This window comes from Siphateles boraxobius, unplaced genomic scaffold (assembly GCF_051911475.1).
Source record: "Siphateles boraxobius isolate OS27281-9 unplaced genomic scaffold, OSU_SipBor_1 100, whole genome shotgun sequence".
NCBI lineage: Eukaryota > Metazoa > Chordata > Actinopteri > Cypriniformes > Leuciscidae > Siphateles > Siphateles boraxobius.
The window spans coordinates 3,801,483-3,823,097 of record NW_027508701.1 but is presented as its reverse complement, the minus strand read 5'-3'; the positions used below and the strand labels follow the sequence as shown (position 1 = coordinate 3,823,097).

General features: G+C 41.4%; 1 protein-coding gene across 2 annotated transcripts in view; it reads right to left on the bottom strand.

Moving 5' to 3' along the window:
• Positions 1-21,615, bottom strand: part of kif5aa (kinesin family member 5A, a) — a 43,081-nt gene that overhangs the window by 1,058 nt on the left and 20,408 nt on the right. For both annotated transcript variants that reach the window (XM_077238356.1, XM_077238366.1), the window contains 15 exons: positions 18,717-18,923; positions 17,964-18,110; positions 17,161-17,349; positions 16,179-16,296; positions 11,761-11,819; positions 11,423-11,529; positions 11,220-11,321; positions 10,573-10,633; positions 9,893-9,964; positions 9,705-9,809; positions 8,994-9,210; positions 4,825-4,957; positions 4,680-4,744; positions 297-324; positions 81-168 (listed from right to left, as the gene is read on the bottom strand). In XM_077238356.1, coding sequence (XP_077094471.1) covers positions 90-168; positions 297-324; positions 4,680-4,744; positions 4,825-4,957; positions 8,994-9,210; positions 9,705-9,809; positions 9,893-9,964; positions 10,573-10,633; positions 11,220-11,321; positions 11,423-11,529; positions 11,761-11,819; positions 16,179-16,296; positions 17,161-17,349; positions 17,964-18,110; positions 18,717-18,923 — 1,689 coding nt within the window. In that variant the 3' untranslated portion in view covers positions 81-89. The remainder of the gene's footprint in view (positions 1-80; positions 169-296; positions 325-4,679; positions 4,745-4,824; positions 4,958-8,993; positions 9,211-9,704; positions 9,810-9,892; positions 9,965-10,572; positions 10,634-11,219; positions 11,322-11,422; positions 11,530-11,760; positions 11,820-16,178; positions 16,297-17,160; positions 17,350-17,963; positions 18,111-18,716; positions 18,924-21,615) is intronic.

Genomic DNA, 21,615 nt, shown 5'->3' with positions numbered 1-21,615 from the left:
GGACAAAGGTTGAAAACTGATGAAAACATGTTTCTAAGCTCATTATATATGTGTGTGTGTGTGTGTGTGTGTTTGCTTACATTAAATGATTAACTGGCTGCGGTCTCCTGTTGCATGATGAAGAGTCGTGAAGCATCGTCCGCCATACTGCCACAGTGAACATCACTCCTGAAACACAGAAGCAGTCAGCAGGAAACATAAACACAAGAGAACTGGAACTTAAAGTCAAAAATAAAATTCTGTTTAGACCTGCAATTGAGTCGATCCATCCCATTAGAGCACAGGAGTTTGCTTACCTGTTATCATTAATGTCTGTGCTATTTCCTGAAAAGCATAAAGGAACAGAATAAAAGGTTACAACTGTTACAAGCAAAAACATAGTGTCTAAGAAAAACTGGTACTGGCACTTTAAACCTGCTAGCCTTTACCATCAGAAGCCTGGAGGCCGGGTTAAGACTTTACAATAACAGGATCTCTGGGTAAACTAATCTACACTCTTAAGTTACACTTTATTTCAATGGTCCACTTTAGACATTCTACTAACTATAAGTAACTTTGCAAGTACATTAGAGTATTAGTAGACTGTCTGCTTATTATCTGCCTAGTAACCCGGTTTGTTGATATGGGATGAACGAGGCGGGAACTGGAGAACAGTAAACATAACATAACTAATAGTAAAATAAACATAAAGAACAAAAGTAAAGTAAAGCGGCAGCCCCTCATGGACGACTGTCACATAAACACAGCATAAAGTGCCAGGCTTGGTTCTCTCTCGTCCTTCACTGCTGTCACTCCTCCTCTATCCTTCAGGAGTTCCTCCGTGGGACTGGAGACCGGTGTGGCGCATTAACACTCGCTCTGTTCCCACGGCTCTTTTGGCCCGTCTTGCCGTTTTCTGATGTTCCGCTACAGACCTTCTACTGACTGTAAGTAACTTTGCAACTACATGTCAACTTATTCTACTAATCCAAACCCTAACCTAACAGTACTAATACTCTAATGAGAGTTAGTTGACATGTAGGTGCAAAGTTACTTATAGTCAGTAGAATGTCTAAAGTGGACCATTGAAATAAAGTGTAACCCACTCTTAAAAATAAAGGTTCTTTATTGGCAATCCGTGAAGAACCTTCCATGGAATCTTTCCATTGCACAAAAGGCTCTTTATAGTTGAAAAAAGTTCTTTAGACCAGAGGTTTCCAAGCTTTTAGGACATGTGCCCCCCTACATCTAATTTCACTAGTGTCCCCCCAACTACCGACAACATCCTTGATGTATTAGTTAATGCGTATAGACCCTTTTTGCTCTGATGTCACAATTACGTCACGGCATTAGCTGGAGGCAAAACAAAGGGAAAACTGGAGGCGGCCAATACAAACCAGCACAGATTCGGCTACATAATGAGCTTAACGTCATCTTGTTGTGTTGTTGTGTGCCAGAATCGATGGAGTATAGGATCCAATTTGAAATTGTATCGCATAATGTTTTCCAAACTATTGTGATTATTTGTGAATCATCTATGATTGTATACATTGTTGTGATTGATTGTGACTAGACTTTTTGAAGAACTTGGTAAGAAATAATAATCAAATTCATAAAGTTCAAAAAGTAATTTGCTGTATCTGGAATTTTTATTTCTAGTAAAGATTCACATCATTAAAATTGCCCTGTAATGTCACTCTACACATGGTGGTCTTCTGGCTTTAGCGCAGACTAGCAGAGCTTCGGAACGTACCACACAAGTCGTGTACGTGACCATTCAGCTAATATAGCTATAGGCATCTACAGATTTATACACCCTCAGCTTCTCTTTATGCTCAGTTTCTCTATCGTTAATCCTGTCAGATCGTCCATCATTGAGTGTGTACGGGGCGCCCAATCTGGTTCCGTCCGTTAAAATGAACTTTTGCAAATAACAATCGCGGTCCAGGACACTGAGTGACCTCACACATTAAGATAAAATCTGATTTTCTCCAGCCATTGTTAAAAAAACAAGCTAACAAAACTTGCAAACTAGCGTTAGTGAAGCGGCCAGGGGAATCGTTCTGCCTTCACCTAAGGTCCACCCACAAAAAACGTCACCATGTTTACTAACTGAAAAGGGGTCTATAGTATGCAAAACCGTGTCTATGCGGACTCGAGTCATCCTGCAACAGCCTGTCACGACAAAGCGACTGTTGTAAATCCATTTGTTCTTCGCAGTCAGAAATAGAACAACATTTCAGTTTAATGTCAGGGATTATGCGTATTGCATGGCGCCGTTCGTGTCCGGTGTAGACAGGGTATTAGTTGAATTAAAACATTAAACATAAAAACAGCTTACCAAATTCAGTGTGACAACTGAGCATGTTTTTCATTCACCTTTAACTGTTTTATTATCACTGGTATTATTGATTTTCACATGCCACCCATCTGTTTTCTAGTTGTTTTTGCTTGAATTCAACTGCGCCAAATCTGCTGTAATTGTAGCCAATGATTAGCTGGGAGAATCCTCAAATCGCCCCTGCAAATTTTCACGAGTTCCTTTGGCCATATAATCTTTAAGCTAATAAAGTTAAGCGTATTTGGTCTGCAGTGGAGGGGTTCGAGGAAACAGCTTCAGCTCGAGCTGAGATAAACCGCCCAGTGGGACTACTAATGGAGGCAAGATGGCTGAGTTCTGCAGGTGGAGCTGGGGAGGTGGAGGGACGCCAGAACAGCTGATGCCAGAGCGAGGTGAGCGGATGCTTATATGATGCCTGAGTTCTGCAGGTGGAGCTGGGGGAGGTGGAGGGACGCAGAACAGCTGATGCCAGAGCGAGGTGAGCGGATGCTTATATGATGCCTGAGTTCTGCAGGTGGAGCTGGGGGAGGTGGAGGGACGCAGAACAGCTGATGCCAGAGCGAGGTGAGCGGATGCTTATATGATGCCTGAGTTCTGCAGGTGGAGCTGGGGAGGTGGAGGGACGCTGAACAGCTGATGCCAGAGCGAGGTGAGCGGATGCTTATATGATGCCTGAGTTCTGCAGGTGGAGCTGGGGAGGTGGAGGGACGCAGAACAGCTGATGCCAGAGCGAGGTGAGCGGATGCTTATATGATGCCTGAGTTCTGCAGGTGGAGCTGGGGGAGGTGGAGGGACGCCAGAACAGCTGATGCCAGAGCGAGGTGAGCGGCTGCTTATATGCTCCCGCGGTTAACTGAAAGATTAGATTGTTCACTCCTGGAGAAATTACGTTGTGCTTCAGGTGTGTTTGATTAGGGTTTGATAAGCTGAACTCTGCAGGACAGTGGGGTTGAAGACCTGCTTTAGGGAACCATTAATGGCTCTTCGATGGCAGAAAACCACCTTTAGGAACCTCTATTTTTAATTGTGTAGATCTCTCCCATTATATGGGAACTATGGCACTGGCACATGAGAAATAGAGAGAGAAAAGGGCTGTCCACACCAAGAACGATGACTAAAGATAACTAAATTTGAGTCCCAACCAATGAACGTTAACGGTCTGTTTATTCTAAGCTTGCGCTGCGGTTTCAAAGTGTGTACAAAGTCACTGAACTGTTTTTGCTGTTCTTGTTGGATTTACAGGCTTTAACCAGCAGATGTCCTCAGCATGCTGTGTTTCGAGTGAAGCTAGTGTAATCGAGCTAATAATCAGTGAGTTTAGCCGACAGAGTCAATATAGTGAAATAAAAACAACACTAGCTTTTTCACCACAACTTCAAAGGAAGCCAGACAATGTTGTCGAAACGAGCGCTTGATACCTGAGGTAAAACTTCTTACCGTTTATTCAAGGGGTATGAACGATTGTTTTCCAGATCCATTTTCTTGAAAAGGGGCTTGACTTGTCAAACACTGGTGGATTTTCCTGGATCTCGGCGATTAACTTCTCCACAATGTCGTCTGCCATTTTAAATGTGCGAGCCCTTAAGTTTGAGTGGATTCTGATTGGCTGTCGGTGTTTTATCGTTCAACAGCTGGAAAAAAATCGTTCTGAAAGTGATCCCAACGATATCGTTTCTCTATAACGTTATCGTTATAGCTTTGGTGTTAACTCTGTTATTCTTTAATGTTGAGAACAATTTTTAGAACTATATGTTTATCGTTATTGTTGTAGTTATCACCCTTAAGGTCCTTGCACACTGAGTCCGAAACTTTCGTATTATTTATTTTTCGTATTCGTCATTGGGTGGCTGTGAATTGTCAAATCACCTCTCAAAACCTTTCGATCCGAATTTATTTATGACGGACGAAAGTTTCGGAGGCAGTGTGTAAACGTGATTGACACATTGTGAGGTTGTATTTATTTTTTAACGTGCGACAATTCGGGATGAGAATGAGGAGCTTTAGTGTGAACGGGCCTAAAGAGAGATGGATGTGTTATTTTGATCAGGGTTACTCGTTCCTGGTCCTGGAGAGCCGCTTTCCTGCAGCGTTTAGTTACAGTCCTTAAGACACTTTTATTCTTTAAACAAGTTACTGCCATCAATGTTGGACCTTTTTTCTTTAACTGGGGCAATTTTAAAAATGGCAAAAGGTTGCTGACCTTTGGTCTACACCTACACACGCATTGAGTTGATCCCTTCCATCTATAACTTTATTTTCCTTGTTCATCTAGAATAAAATGATTTCAATTCCAAATATCAAGTATGATTGGCAGTGTATAAATGTTGTTTCAGTGCTGTCAGAGCGCACACACACTTACCGTTCTCCACGTCGAGCGGACAGGAGCTCAGTATGTCTATGGATCTCACAGTGCTGTATCCAACACTGAAATGAACAGAGCACAGATGAGAGGAGGAGAAGGTGAGAGACAGACAGGACCTGGACGAGAGCACACACACACTCACGGGTTGGTTTTCTTCTCCTCTTGCAGGAACAGTGTGTTGCTGTAGGACGTGGCAGGTTTGCTGGAGCGTGGTGTGCTGGAGAAGCTGGTGGGGGACGTGGCCGAGACGTGGTGTCCGGGTCTCACTGGCTTAGCTGTTAAAACAAAACACAACATCAGGAAACACAACATCAGGAAACAAAACATGACGGCCACAGAGAAGCACCTGTTTATTATGATGGAAAGGGAATCGGCAAAATTATGTTGTTGATGTAAGCGCCAGTGACGGCGTGGCGGATTTTTTTACATTTAGGATTACATACATAAAGTGTGGGTTGAGCTGTTTTATTATATAATTATTAGGTAACACTTTACAATAAGGTTTATTACATTAGTTATTACACGGCTCTGTGGAATACTTGATTCTGATTGGTCAATCACACATCCAGCAGTATGATATTCCCAGATAGCAACAGAACACAGAAACACAGGCTCATCCGGGTCACTGAAGTCAACAGCGCTATACACTCGCTAGCAACGGGTTTTCTTCATGGAAGTTTTGATCAAAACTTCAGGTGTGTGTGTGTGTATGTGTGTTATCTCAGAATAAACCCCTTCATGTGTTTGTGTGTGTGTGTGTGTGTGTGTGATCTCAGAATAAACCCCTTCAGGTGTGTGTGTGTGTATGTGTGTTATCTCAGAATAAACCCCTTCAGGTGTGTGTGTGTGTGTGTGTGTGTGTGTGTGTATGTGTGTTATCTCAGAATAAACCCCTTCAGGTGTGTATGTGCGTGTGTGTGTGTGTGTGTTATCTCAGAATAAACCCCCTTCAGGTGTGTGTGTGTGAGTGTGATCTCAGAATAAACCCCTTCAGGTGTGTGTGTGTGTGTGTGTGTGTGTGTGTGATCTCAGAATAAACCCCCTTCAGGTGTGTGTGTGTGAGTGTGATCTCAGAATAAACCCCTTCAGGTGTGTGTGTGTGTATGTGTGTTATCTCAGAATAAACCCCTTCAGGTGTGTGTGTGTGTGTATGTGTGTTATCTCAGAATAAACCCCCCTCAGGTGTGTGTGTGTGTGATCTCAGAATAAACCCCTTCAGGTGTGTGTGTGTGTATGTGTGTTATCTCAGAATAAACCCCTTCAGGTGTGTGTGTGTGTGTGTGTGTGTGTGTGTGTGTATGTGTGTTATCTCAGAATAAACCCCCCTCAGGTGTGTGTGTGTGTGTGTGTGTGTGTGATCTCAGAATAAACCCCCTTCAGGTGTGTGTGTGTGTGTGTGTGTGTGTGTGTGTGTGTGTGTGTGTGTGTGTGATCTCAGAATAAACCCCTTCAGGTGTGTGTGTGTGTGTATGTGTGTTATCTCAGAATAAACCCCTTCAGGTGTGTGTGTGTGTATGTGTGTTATCTCAGAATAAACCCCCTTCAGGTGTGTGTGTGTGTGTGTGTGTGTGTGTGTGTGTGTGTGTGTGTGTGTGTGATCTCAGAATAAACCCCTTCAGATGTGTGTGTGTGTGTATGTGTGTTATCTCAGAATAAACCCCCCTCAGGTGTGTGTGTGTGTGTGTGTGTGTGTGTGTGTGTGTGTGTGTGTGTGTGTGTGATCTCAGAATAAACCCCCTTCAGGTGTGTGTGTGTGTGTGTGTGTGTGATCTCAGAATAAACCCCCTTCAGGTGTGTGTGTGTGTGTGTGTGTGTGTGTGATCTCAGAATAAAACCCTTCAGGTGTGTGTGTGTGTGTGTATGTGTGTTATCTCAGAATAAACCCCTTCAGGTGTGTGTGTGTGTGTATGTGTGTTATCTCAGAATAAACCCCCTTCAGGTGTGTTTGTGTGTGTGTGTGTGATCTCAGAATAAACCCCTTCAGGTGTGTGTGTGTGTATGTGTGTTATCTCAGAATAAACCCCCTTCAGGTGTGTTTGTGTGTATGTGTGTTATCTCAGAATAAACCCCCTTCAGGTATGTGTGTGTGATCTTAGAATAAACCCCCTTTAGGTGTGTGTGTGTGTGTGTGTGTGTGTGTGTGTGTGTGTGTGTGTGTGTGTGTGTGTGTGTGTGTGTGATCTCAGAATAAACCCCCTTCAGGTGTGTGTGTGTGTGTGTGTGTGTGTGATCTCAGAATAAACCCCCTTCAGGTGTGTGTGTGTGTGTGTGTGTGTGTGTGTTCAGGCTGATGAAGACCTGATCGCTCTGTCGGGTTTATTCTGAGATAACAACCGGCTGGATGTACATGATCCCTTACTTAATGTATTAACTAACATGAATTAACCATGAGCAATACATTTGTTACTATATTGGTTAATCTTTGTTAATAAAAATAAAGCTGTTCATTGTTTGTTCATGTTAGTTCACAGCGCATTAACTAATGTTAACAAGATTTTAATAAAGTATTAGTAAATGTTGAAATTAACATTAACAAAGATTAATAGATGCTGTATAAGTGCAGTTCATTATTAGTTCATGCTAATTAATGTAGTAAACTAATGTCAACTAAGGAAACCTTATTGTAAAGTGTTACCAATTATTATTAAAAAACGGGTAGTTCCAGTCCTTGATTCTGATTGGTCAATAGCTGTGTTTTATTCATAACACACGGCTATGACCGCTTCACTCTACGGCTCTATGTATCACTACACAACACCCCTAGCAACCCCTCTTAGCAACGCAAACATATCTTCTCATTGATATTGTTCATTGAAGCTTATAGAGTAGAGTATTGAGAGGTTGAGTGAGCGAGTGTCCCTGCATTTACAGTAGATATGGCATCTTCCTTCAGGTCAGTCCTATAATAACAAAAAACTATTTGAATGTCCGCTGCGATATCTTTTCCTTTTAACCCTCAGGTGCCCTTCACGTGTCGGTCAAAAATGATCTATTTGTTTTTTGTTTGTCAATGAAATGAATGTACTATTTAATATTTTGTATTTTAAGGGGATTTTTTTATACTCATTTATATTTACGCTGTATTTATAATCCATTTACTCACTTTTTGAGCATTGACTTGAAAATTAAATGTCAAACTTAAACTGGTAATTCTTCAATGCTTTAGAGCAGATTTGTATTATCTCTTGTCTTTTCAAAGAAGACACTTGGCAGATTATTGCTGAAGTTAATTTTTTTTTTTTAAACAGAATTTTACGTGTATTGTTATAAAAAATGCACAAAAATACTATTTACAATTTTTATATGAAATATATATTTTCAAAATCACGTTTTACTCTAAAACTGCAAGAAAATCAAAGCCATAAATCTAAACAAGCTGTGTTCCAAATGTGAGCTGATATCTCAGTAAATGAGCGTTCAGTGAGAGTGTTTTCGGCTGCAGTACCGAACGCTTCCACTAGAGGAAATTCCTCTCACATTCATTTCCAATGAGCTCATTTTTGACTTGGAAGAGCACCAGAGGGGTTTTCCCGTTCCCAGTTGTCTTGCTTCTCCGTGTTCACAACAAGATTCAGTCATTTCAATATAAAAGTCTTCTCTACTGACTGACTCACACATAAAGACAGTCTTTGCCGCCATCTAATGGCAAAATAATGAGGAAGGAAGGCTTTTCGTGATTTTATATGGAAGTAAAATAATAAAAAATGTTTTTGAAACAAAAAAGCTTGTTGAATTGCACTAATTGAAAAAATATGTATCGAATTAACAGTGCTTGCATTTAAATGCATTGTATTTTTAGGGCTTGCATTTTTATGGGCTGAAATTCAACATGATTGTATATTTAAGCTGTGAATATTTCAATTCAAAACATTTCACACTCATTTTCATAATTAAAAAATCAATAAACCATATTCATCTTTCAGATTTCACTTCCAAAATATTCATTCTGTTTAAAAATACAATCTATATTATTATATTTATTTCGCTTCCACAAATTCAGTGGTTCAACATAGCACATCCTGTCGAATATTATAGTATAAGATTTTAATTTTAAATGTTTTGAATTGAAATATTCAAAAACATTTGGTATTACTTTACTTCCATAATTTTACTTGATGACATTTGCATTGATACATATTTTTCGACTTTAATATTGTATTGTGTGGTAACCGTTTTACAAAAGCAATAAGGTACTGGAGGCTAGTGCTGTATGGCGAATAACTCACGGCTGACTGCTAACAACGCCCTTCTCGAGTACCTTACTGCTTACATATCATATCATAATACACGATTGCGCAGTGCGAGCAGTACCGATCTGAGCGGCGTTGGGCCGGCGCAGAGGATAGCGCAGGCGCATGGCGTCCCGGATGCGCTCCACCTCCTGCTGGTAGCGGCGCCGGTCGTTCATGGCGCCCTGCTTCGCATCCTTCAGTGCTGTCTCCAGCGCCCGAACCCGCTCAGCCGTAGAACGAAGACGCTTCTCCAGCTTCGGAAGCTCACAGCGCAGATCTGCGTTATCACGTACCAGCTGCACACACAGGTTCACTAGTAATTAGTGTTAGCATAAATGATAAATAAAGGGACACAACATTATGAAATGCAGGAGCTTGTACTCTGTTCCAGATACTCTATGTATGTGCGCTGATCACTGTTTATATGTGAATAAAATCCCAAATTAAATCTTTTCATCATATCGCAAACTCTGAATCAACATGCACCAATGCTACATTTTTGTAAATGTTATAATCATTTGTTAACAAACAAGTATTAATTACTTTAATGAGCTCATTGTTTCTGCCTTAAATTATTACATTGTTTAAATTAATACATTTTTGGCTAACTGTGATTTTGTATATGTACATTTCTAAAATACTTAACTTAGAAAGTTTCCTCCGATAGCAGATCACTCTAAATTGTAATGTGGCATTTTTTGTAAAGCTGCTTTGAAACGATGTGTATTATGAAAAGCGCTATACAAATAAACGTGACTTGAATAAAGCACTCATGTATTGTATACCTGACCTGTTTATGAACCTTTGTAAGCTGATCCAGGTTGTTTTCAAGAAAGGAAATCTTCTGTTTCTGAGTGTTAGACCCCCCACTATCATCAGGTCCAATTTCTGTACTCTGTGTGAGGAAAACATGTCAGAAAGACACACAACAGTGGAGATTTGTTAAGCAAAATATCCATGTTCACATGCAGAACTCACTTTTTTAACCCGAGTCGTGAGGTCTTGAACGAACAGCTTGCGCAGGTTGTGGAGGGTCTGGAGTTCCCGAGCCTAAGACAGAGAGAGAAGCTGCTATATGAGACCACAGACAAGAAAATGAAAGTGAAATATCTGTTTTGGTTATTAACAAGTTAATTTTCAAGACATGGCCCTAAAGATGATTGACAATCAATGTCATGAAAACATATACTGAATGTTCAAGCCCTGTTTCAGCAACGCAACTACAGTAGTTCTAATAGTTCTCCACTAAAGATCTATTCATTTTATAAACAAATGATGTGATCTGAGCAGGTATGAGGTTTTTCTCCTTTCAGAGCAGCAGAGGGAGTTCACACACAGAAAACCACAGTTATGATGTAAAATGACATCATCATGGTGCAGAAATTTAGATGAGAATGATGTAAAAGAAGGAACTGTAGACTAAGAGGAAGAGTTTGGGTTACACTTTATTTTACGTGTCATTGTTACATGTTACATGTAGTTATTATAGTTATAACTATACATTATGGATAATTACTTGCAACTAATCCAAACCTAATCCCAACCCTATAGTAAGTACATGTAGTTACTTAATATTACTCAGTCCTTAAATGTATAATTACAGTGTAACAAAGACACCTCAAAATAAAGCGTAACCAGAGTTTGTATGAGAAACTTACAACAGTCTCCTCAAGGCCCCTGAGATCCTGTTTGGACTGCTCGTGTCTCTCCTGCTGAAAGCTGATGAGAAAACTCAAACTTTAACACACATTAAACATTCATTGCACACTGTAGCATCCCTTAAAGAGGACCTATCATATTCTTGTACAAAGTCTTGCTGTTGTTTTTGAGCTCTACTAGAGCAGGTTTTCTTGAAGGCTTGAATGTTGATATTTTTCCTCATATTCTCCATTGTTGCGGCTCCTCTCTTCCCAGTCTGTCAGTAACGCTCTGTTTACTTCCTGTCTCTATGAAGCCCCTCCTTCTGAAAAGCACACATCCCGCCCTTATCATAACCACCAGTTTAACACATTACTAACTAACTCAACCAGCCCCCGCCCCTTTATTCTGCATATGAATTATTATAATAAGGAATATTGTGACGTGTTCGTTCCCGGAAGAAACTCAAGACTACAATGGAGGCGTTTCAGGGAGTTCAGAAACACTGACACTGATATAGAGGATAACTGGAGCTTTTTCATGCTCAAACAGCAACATTACACTCTTAAGAAAGATAAAAATGAAAAAAAGCAGAATAGGCCCTCTTTAACACTCATAACATGATCAAAAAATTTCAGTGTATTTGTGTAATAGTATAAAAACGTACGACAGCTGCTCCAAGCAGGCGCTCTTGGTGTCATCCTGCATTTTCAGGTTACTGAAACTGGACCGCACATGAGCCAACTCCAGCTCTAGAGCCTGATTCTTACTGCAAGACAAGTTATGACACCATCAGCACATCATTTACAACATTCAGTGATTGTACTAAAACGTGTAATGCTATCAGGAGACCCTGTTAGTGAGACTGACTCGGTAAGGTCATCAATGAGTCGCTGTTTCTCATTAATTTCGTCCCGCAGGTGGCTGAGCTGCTTCTGACGAGACTCGGCATGGAGAGCCGGGCGAACAGCGGCCTTCTACACAAACACACACACAAATAAACATTTGCACTGACTCGTGTGACAATAGTCCAATAACATTTCACACACCTTCCTAGTGTCCATGTGTTTGACTGCTGTTAGTGACCTATTTTTAATAATAACCACATCATGTACAACATCTCTCTTATCATAATATGTATGTGTTCCTTACACTAGTCACAGGACTGTTTATGTATAAAATACTAGACCCATGTATGTCCGACTTACTTTCCCTTCAGCCTCTCTGTCAGCCTTCTCTCCTCCATCCAGTTCTGCCACATTACTCTCTGGTATAAACATAAATACAGAACCATTAATGTAACAGTAAAAAAGCTGAATCTGAAATTCTTTTTCCAGTCTTTTGGATTTTTGGAAACTTTGAAGTTCTGATAAAGGAAACCCACAAGACCAATCATTTAGAAAAGATATAGCAACCTAAGTCCGCACAGATCTTCAGAGAACTCTGACTTTGGTGAATGTAGCTTGTAGTTGAATTTCAATTAGGCTTAGAAGAATAAAGAAAGGTTTGTCAAGTCTGAAAGTTTTAAAAGCCTTACAGTCGGCCAGAATAACCATAAGACCAATTGTCCCTGTTTCCTGGAGATAGTCTCCTTTTTTGGTGGCCCTGCAAAGAGAAATAACACCCAAGGTGGGAAATTAAAACGAGCCCCAATCGTGTGCTGTTTATTTTGACCAACAGAGGTGGCTGGTCCATACTGCAACGTTAAGCGTTAAGTTGTTATCATTTATCTTCTACTAATTGCTTGCTTTTGCGAGTTTTGCATTGAAAACTGGACAAGAATAAAAGACCACAAAAGAATCATGTAATCGTTATCATCTTCAAAGTAGATGCCGCCCATTGTACATTGCTCCCATAATCGTTTCCTTGCAGGTACTATGCCCAAAAGGGGAAGGCCCCTTCAGATGAGCCCGACTCAGTCTCATGGACCAGATCCTGGCCACCAGATGTCCATTTAAGAGATCCTCTCCCAGGCCTGCATCCAGGAGAGGGCGAGCCATTTCCCTCTTCCAATTTGCAGAGGGCGAGCCAACCAGGAGCTAAAGATCTGGATAATACCTCTTCCAGGGTTACTGACACACCCATACTCCACCACCGTGTTAAGGTGGGTTCCAAGGAGGGTCGGGTAGGGAGTAAGTTGCTGACCCAAGTGGAGCAGTTCAAATATCTTTGGTCTTGTTTACGATTGAGGGTTGGTCGGATCATGAGAACGATAGGTTTATTGGTGCTGTGAATGCAGTTGTTGTACCAGAATGCCGTGGTGAAGCAGGAGCTGTGCCCAAAAGCGAAGCTCTTGATTTAACAGTCGATCTATGTTCTGACCTTCACCTATGGCCAACTATGGTCTGAAATTATTTTTCTCTCCAGGGTGTGTGGGCTGATCCTGAGAGACAGCTCTGATATTCGGGAGAGACTTGGATTAGAGCTGCTGTTCCTCTTTATTAAACGGTGGCAGTTGAGGTGGTTCAGGCATCTAGTCATGAGGCCTCCCGGTGGAGCTTCCGGGCATGTTCAACTGAGAGCCCTGGGTAATAATAATAATGCGTTACATTTATGTAACGCTTTTCTTGCAACTCAAAGCACTTTACATATGGAAGGGGGGAATCTCCATAACCACCACCAATGTGCAGCACCAACTGGATGATGCGACGGCAGCCATAGTGCGCCAGAACGCCCACCACACACCAGCTTACTGGTGGAGAGGAGATGGAGTGATGAAGCCAATCAGTTAATAAAGGGATGATTAGGAGCCCATGATGATGGACAGAGGCTAATGGGCAAATTTGGCGAGGATGCCGGGGTTAAACCCCTACTCTTTTTTAATGATTTTAAATGACCACAGAGAGTCAGAACCTCGGTTTAACTCTCTGGGGTCGAGAAACGCGCCGGCGCGTTTTGCTGTTTTTTTTCCACATAGCAGCAACATAGACTTAAAATACTCCGTCATTTTTGGTCATATAAATAAAATCAATACATGATTATAAACTATAGAGGGTCTTCTTTTTTTTGTGTACACTCACATTAACATCAAAACCGTGTGCTTTTGTAAAATGAAGAAAATAAACAGGGTGTGCTTTCTGCCTCTCTGTCTCCGTTAAATTTTTTTCTGGTGCACGTCTCTAAACTTAAACAAAGCTCAGCGAATACTATTCACACAAGCATGAGCAAAATATCTTTATAATCATTTAAGTTTGTACTTTTAAAATATCTAATTCAAAACTAAAATAAATATTCTCTGTTTATGTTATCTATTAAAAAAGAGAGAGGTGTCAGCCGATCTCATTATCGTTCTCTCAGCTCATTATTCTGCTAATGTGACACGCCCACGGAGAGCGCGCGCTATTGAAACGCAAATGATCTGAAGCAACACATGCAAAGTGTCAACGCCCCTCAGAAACGCAACATAAACACAACAAATGTAATCATCAGATTAATGTAGCCTACTATTTCTTCTTGCGAGGCTGTGTGAGGAGTAATCCTGGGACATTTACCTCAGAACATGTGCTGTTTTTTTTCATTACGAGGAGCAACGGATCCATCTGATAAGTAAGTTCTTTATTATTATTGTTCTAATCGCGATATCATAGTGTATGTAAACCGCAAAAAGACTGTTTAAATATGAATCGCGTCTGTGTGTGAATGAATGAACTGAACAGTTTTTACCAAACCCTATTACTATACTGAGATGAGTGAAAATCGACTGAAATATGTAGAAATAACGTTATAATGTCTTAGCAACGTATTAAACTGCAAATTAATAGTTATGCCCTAATATAGGCTCATAAAAACAACAAACGATATGCCTATGTTACAGACGAAATATGAAAGACAACATTTTGTTGACTAGTTTTGGATAGATTATTAACTGTTTAATGTAAAATATGCTACTGCCACATCGAATAAGCTTTTGTTCACCAATTTCTGCTCAAATGTTATATATTAGGCTATGTTTGTTTTGTCAAAAATAGAGTCATCAAGTAGGATGCTATTATAGTGTTTGTTCCAATGTAGGCTTTATTCAAACTAATGAATCCTTAACTTTGAAATATGTATGATAAAATGTATTCTTTACAAAGAAATATTAGGCTACACTTGAAATATTGTTATTTTAATTGTTGCTGTAATTGTAACCTTTTTAATAAAATAGCAAATAATATATTTACAAGGTAGATGTAAACAAAATCTTAAAAGCTCAATATAAGCCTTCTCTTCAAATTATTTGTATTGTGTTTTATTAGTGACAAATTTGGGGAGAGGATACATATCCAAAACTTTCTGAAAATACAGTATGAGAATTAACTACACAATTACTAGAAATGTTCACCTTGGATATTATACAATTTGCAAGCAAAAATAAAAGTGGAAAAATACTATTTTTTTATAGATGTTTCCAACTGTGAACCAATTTTGTAGTATATATACACATTTCTTTTCTTGTGTCCTTGTATTCTTTCTTGTGGCTCAGTGACACACCTGTGAAAAGCTCATTATGCAGGCTCATTAAGCAGGTCTTTTGTCTTCACAGGTGTGAATCAGACCATTATACATGAGTCACGCCCATTTCGCATATTGCCTTTCCAAACAAAAAGTGTTTTACTAAATTTAAATCAATGTATTGTTTTATGTGAATGATTTGGAAGGATGATTTTCAGATCATTTTGAAGCAAAAATCCTAGGCGAGAACATCCATTAGTCAAAGGTCTTGTGGACACATATTTAATATGTGTTTTGTGGCCTTATTTCAGAGACTTTAAGTTTTAGTTTTTTCAATAACCATGCATAAACAATATTCTCTCAAAAATACAAACATGTACATACATCTTGCTAACATATTATGGTAGCCCTGTTTGTGCTATATAGAGTGAATTTACACCTTTGCCATTAACATGTTTATAAATAACTGAAAAAAGCACAAATGTTAGAGCATGTCAGAATGCTCCAGGACCCCAAAAACACATAGGACCCCAGAGGGTTAATGTCTCATTTGAAGGACTTTTTGTCACTAGTTTTTGTGGCCCCTTGTGCATTATATTGCATTGAGCCCCTTCAAAATATAATTTAGAGTAGTATGATTTACTATGCTATATTACAGCACTACATTTAAAATAATCAAAATACATAAAACCTTAATCATCACCCTTTTTTAGATTCATTGATGATAACACTGGAGTATATATTATTTGTTTGGTTCCAGCATCCCTGTCACCCTACAGAGGACATATAGTTTGGAGAATGAATGGATAGATGGATATTTGACTGGACCATTCTTTGCGTAGTCTTGTCAGCCCAGGTGTTGTAAGAGATGTTGAACCTCTAGCCTTCCTTTCTGGATCCTCTATTAGCCCTTTCGTTTTTGGGCTGTTTATTGCTTCTCTGGTTCTCCATGAACAACTCCTGCCTGTCTTCTAGACTTCTCCCTCAGGCTTTACATTTAATGAAGAGATCTGCACATTGATCCTGAATCCATCTTACACTACACAGGGCTATGTACTGTATCTAGACAAGTCTAGTAGTTGTGCCAGTCAGACGTATAGAAGTTGGGAAATCTATGAAAATATTGCCCTGTCTGGAAATTTGTCATAGAGCCTGAAGGTCTGTGCAGAGTTTGTATTTGTTTGTATCTTACCTGAGTTCTGCATCATGTAAAGTTCTTCACTGAGAGCATCATAATTATCCTCCAGCTGTCTCTTCTTTTGCTCCACGTTCTGCATGTACTCTGTGAGAGAGCGAATCTTTGCCTCATGCTGCTCACAGACACACACAGACACAGAGACACAAAGTTAAAACACCATACAGAACACACAGCATGTACCACACGTCATGTACTAGCATCAGAAAGATTCATGTCATGTAATGGTGTGCAAATTGATGGCCTGATGAAGCCAGCCAAAGTTGCTTTACTACCAACGATACTTAGCCGAGTTAAAATAATGTGGACTGATACATATTTGCTTGCAATTAAAAACCAAAAGCAAACTTACAATTACTGCAATGTTACAAGATAATCATAGTGAACATAACGGTTCAGGGCTTTCCATAGGGGCTTTCGCACCGGAGGAACCTTTTCATGGTTCCTAGAACTATTGGCGGAAGTTCCTGGATTTTGGCGTGTTCGCACTGCAAGAACTAGGAACAATTTTAGTTCCAGGAACTCCTTTTAGAGGAACTAATTTACTCCTACTTCAGAGTCGGTCTAAACCAGCACTATAGGAACTATCCGTTACATTAGTGTTCGCTGATTGGCCAAAGACACGCGAAACACCAGCACCCGCCATTTAAAAAAGCAGTGTAAACACACCTATTATAGCCTATATATTTACTCCAGAATTTAACTCTACGAACATGTAAAACAGTGATAGATGAAGCTCTTCACCTTTACGCTGAGGAGAAAATCCAACTCAACTTTGAGGGGAACAAACATGAATATGTATTTCTGCTCAGCAACACTGGACATCAAACACACGACACACGCTAATAACTTTTAATTACTGTCTACTTTCTATTTATGACAGTTCTATCTAATATCGTACGCACACACAAACACACATTCACACTCACCCGTGAGATGAGCAGCTGGCAGGAGGACACACACACACACACACACACACCTGTGAGATGAGCAGCTGGCAGGAGGACAGCTCTCGGCTGGTTTCCTCCATCTTGCGATGGCACTCGAGCTGCATGTTCTCCAGCTGCCGGCAGCGCTTCACCATCGACTTCACCTCAGACTTGATCTTACTGATGTACAGCCGCGCCACAGTGAACTCCTCCTCGATCGCACCGCTGATCTCCACCGGCTACACACACACACACACATTACATACACATCTGCATCTAAAGGAAAGTATTTTGCCATAATGCCCCCCTTTTGTATTGAGAAAAATATTTTCAAGGAAAACAAAGAATTTGGGAAAAATAAAACATATTTCATAGGGGCACTAAAAATGTGATAATTTATTCTTAGATTGTATATGTTTCATGATGTCAATTAAAAAAACAAAAACTTAGAGCTTATTAGAGGTAATTTTAACAAATTCCAAATTTTCCCCCGTAAAATTTTTCTGAATCCTGAAAATAAATGCTTTTTGAGTACTAAAATTGAATTTCACCACTAAAACGGAATTAAGAAAAATTAATGGGGACCAAAAAAAAAGGAATTTGTGAAAATGATAAGTTTTTAAAAAAAACAAAAACAAATTATTATTAGTTTTATTAAAATTTGTACATACATGTTCATTTTATATTTTAGTTCTTGTTGTTATTTTTTGTTTTATACACTCTGAGCTGTATTACAATGCCTTGTACTTGTCTTGTATTTTTTGCAATGTACTTGTCTACTTGTCTGTAATTGAAAAATAATAATAATACTACTAAATAAATAAAGTTGTAAAAGTAATCTGAGGTCTCTTACGAGCTTGATCTCTCCATTGCCGACGATAGAGCTGAACTCGCTGAGGTCCTTCATCAGCCCGTTCAACACGTCAGCAATGCGCTTCCTCTGCTGTGAGCTCACTTCCTGCATCTGAGCAAGCTCCGCCTCCAGCTCCATCAGACTGGCCTGTAGAGCAGAGGCAGCAGTGAACACACGCGCGCGCGCGCGCGCGCACACACACACACACACACACACACACACACACACACACACACACACACACACACACACACACACACACACACACACACACACACACACACACACACACACACACACACACACACACACACACACACACACACACACACACACACACACACACACACTGCTTGTTGTGCACCATCTTGTGGCTGAGCTGCTCTGCGAGCTGCTTGTTGTGCAGGCTCTTGTCCTCACACACACACACACACACACACACACACACACACACACACACACACACACACACCATCTTGTGGCTGAACTGCTCTGCTAGCTGCTTGTTGTGCAGGCTCTTGTCCTCACACAACACACGCACACACACACACACACACCATCTTGTGGCTGAGCAGCTCTGCGAGCTGCTTGTTGTGCAGGCTCTTGTCCTCACACACACACCATCTTGTGGCTGAGCTGCTCTGCGAGCTGCTTGTTGTGCAGGCTCTTGTCCTCACACACACACACACACACACACACACACACACACACACACACACACACACACACACACACACACACACACACACACACCATCTTGTGGCTGAGCTGCTCTGCGAGCTGCTTGTTGTGCAGGCTCTTGTCCTCCACCTCCTGGCTCTTCTGGTCGTAGTTGACGGCCAGCTCTTCCAGCGCCTGCAACACCTCCCGCACCTCCGCTTTAGCGCTCTCGCTCTCCGTCTGCAGGCGGCCCAGCTCCGTCTGCACCTTATCAGAGTCGCCACGCGTCGACGCCAGCAGCTGAACACACACACACAACAGCAGCCATTAAAGGTGCCATATTATGCCTCTTTTCACAAGATGTAATATAAATCTATGGTCTCTCCAGAACTTGTCAGTGAAATTCAGCTCAATATAGTCACAGATCACAGATTTATTATAGCCTATTGGGTGTGACCAAAAACACACCATTTTTATGCGTGTCCCTTTAAATGCAAATGAGCTGCAGCTCCGCCTCCGTTCAGAAGAGGGCGGAGTCTTTACACGAGCTTCAGAAACTCTGGCAATAACAAAACAGGCCAATCTCACTCATCCAGAATCCCAGAAAAACCAGTAGCGTGTACAGCCTTACGGAGAGACTCAGGAAGAGTTTCTGAATGTTAGTGGAGACATTTATCTAGTTGTTGTGGAGTTACATTGATCATCTCATCATCATGTTGAACTTCTACACAAGTGTCCACAGTTCCTGAGGTGTTTATAAGACAGCGGTGACATGTTTTGGTCAATAGTGTTCAGTGCTCGTCTGTGGAGGAACGACAGAACAGTTTCAGGCTTTGCTGGATCTTCTGCCGGTGCGTTAGAACTGGTCACTGTTGTCGCTCGAGGAACCAAATGTCGGCTGGTGTGTGTAAACGTGCAGATTAAGAGCAGGTAATATTATAAGATCCTCTTCATAAGTCAGAAGGAGAGCGAAATCTGACAAGCTTATTTCTCGACATGCATGAAGAGAAAGACTCACCAAAACAAAGTTACTGGGTTTCACTTTTCACGTTTTCTGTGTTGGTAGAAGCACCGGGACCCAATTATAGCACTTAAACACTGAAAAAGTCAGATTTTCATGATATGTCCCCTTTCACGAGGTCACACTTACAAATAAGTTAGATAGAATAAATGCTATGCATATTTGGCGTGCTGTCCGGGGAGAGGGCTCCGAGCTCGGATATTTGGCCCGAACCCAGAGTACTCCCCGTATTGCTGGTTTAAGAAGTAACCAGGCGAGTGTGAGGATACGGGGTGGTGGAGGGATGCTGAAAAACTGTCGAAGAACATTGGTGAGTCAAATGAGTGTATATATAGGTCTCCAACTCAAGCTGATTGGATATACATGTTGATTACTGATTGTCGACAGCTGGTTGGAATGATGTGATAATTGGATCAATTATTTGAACGTGCTCCTCCCGAACTTTGTTTAGTGAAACATCATTTCACGAGTTCACACTTACAAATAAGATAGAATATATGGTATGCATATTTGGCGTGCTGTCCGGGGAGAGGGCTCCGAGCTCGGATATTTGGCCCGAACACAAAGTACTCCCCCAAAAGTTGCAATAAATGCGGGACAGCCACCAGAAATGATGTTGATGACCCCCCAAAAACTTGCAGAGCGCAAACTTATGGCGCCAATCGTAGGGAGGGAATTTAGCCGCTGGATGGGGAGGTCTTCTTGCATCGTCGGAAGGAAGTTGGTTGTCGTGGCATCAGATGGGTGGCCTCGCTGATGGCGAATTGGATGGAGAATTGAATAGTCATGGGGACGGAAGAGGAAACACTGCTGCGGCAGTGAAGGCGAGTTGGATGGAGAATCGGAGCTCCTGCGGGAGCGGAGTAGATAACAATGCTGCGGCAGTGGACCAAACTTGCTTTCAATTTGCTTTCCGACTATCCTTTGGACAGAGAACTGAGCTCCTGCGGGAGCGGAAGAGAATGCTGCAGCAGCAGTGGAGCAAGTTTGGACGGAGAAACGGAGCTCCTGCGGGAGCGGAGTAGATGACACTGCTGCAGCAGTGGACCAAACTTGTTTCCTGAACTCAACAGTCCTAAGTAAGTTGGACTAAGAACTGGGCTCCTGCAGGAGCGGAAGAAAATGCTGCTGTGGCAGTGGAGCAAGTTTGGACGGAGAAACAGAGCTCCTGTGGGAGCGGAGTAGATGACACTTCTGCGGCAGTGGACCACACTTGCTTTCGATTTGCTTTCCGACTATCCTTTGGACAGAGAACTGAGCTCCTGCGGGAGCGGAAGAGAATGCTGCTGCGGCAGTGGAGCAAGTTTGGACGGAGAGACGGAGCTCCTGCGGGAGTGGAGTAGATGACACTACTGCGGCAGTGGACCAAACTTGTTTCCTGAACTCAACTGTCCAAAGTAAGTTGGACTAAGAACTGGGCTCCTGCGGGAGCAGAAAAGATAACGCTGCTGCGGTAGTGGTGCAAGTTTGGACAGAGTGGAAAGTGGACAGTGGAAAACTTGCTTCCGACTTGCTTCCAAGTATCCTATGGTGAGTTGAATGGAGAATTGAGCACCTGCTGGAGCAGAAGAAATAATGGTTCCGCGGGAATGGAGCGAGTGGGAGTAAGAAACGGAACTCCTGAGGGAGTGGAGATGACGACACTGCTGCGGCAGTGGGTCAAACTTGCTTTCTGAATTCGACTGTCCAAAAGGTAAGTTGGACGTAGAACTGGGCTCCTGCGGGAGCAGAAAAGATAATGCTGCTGCGGCGGAGGATCAAGTTTGGATGGAGAAATGGAACTCCTGCGGGAGCGGAGTAGATTATGCTGTAGTGGAAAGACTTGGTTCTGACTTTCTTTCAAATTATCCAAATTTGGCTGGAGAACGAGCTCCTGATGGAAAGGAAGAGGTGATACTGCTGCGGTGTTGGAACCAAACTTGCTTTTGACTTGCTTTCCAAGCTATCTGAAAGGCGTTTTGAATATTTTCT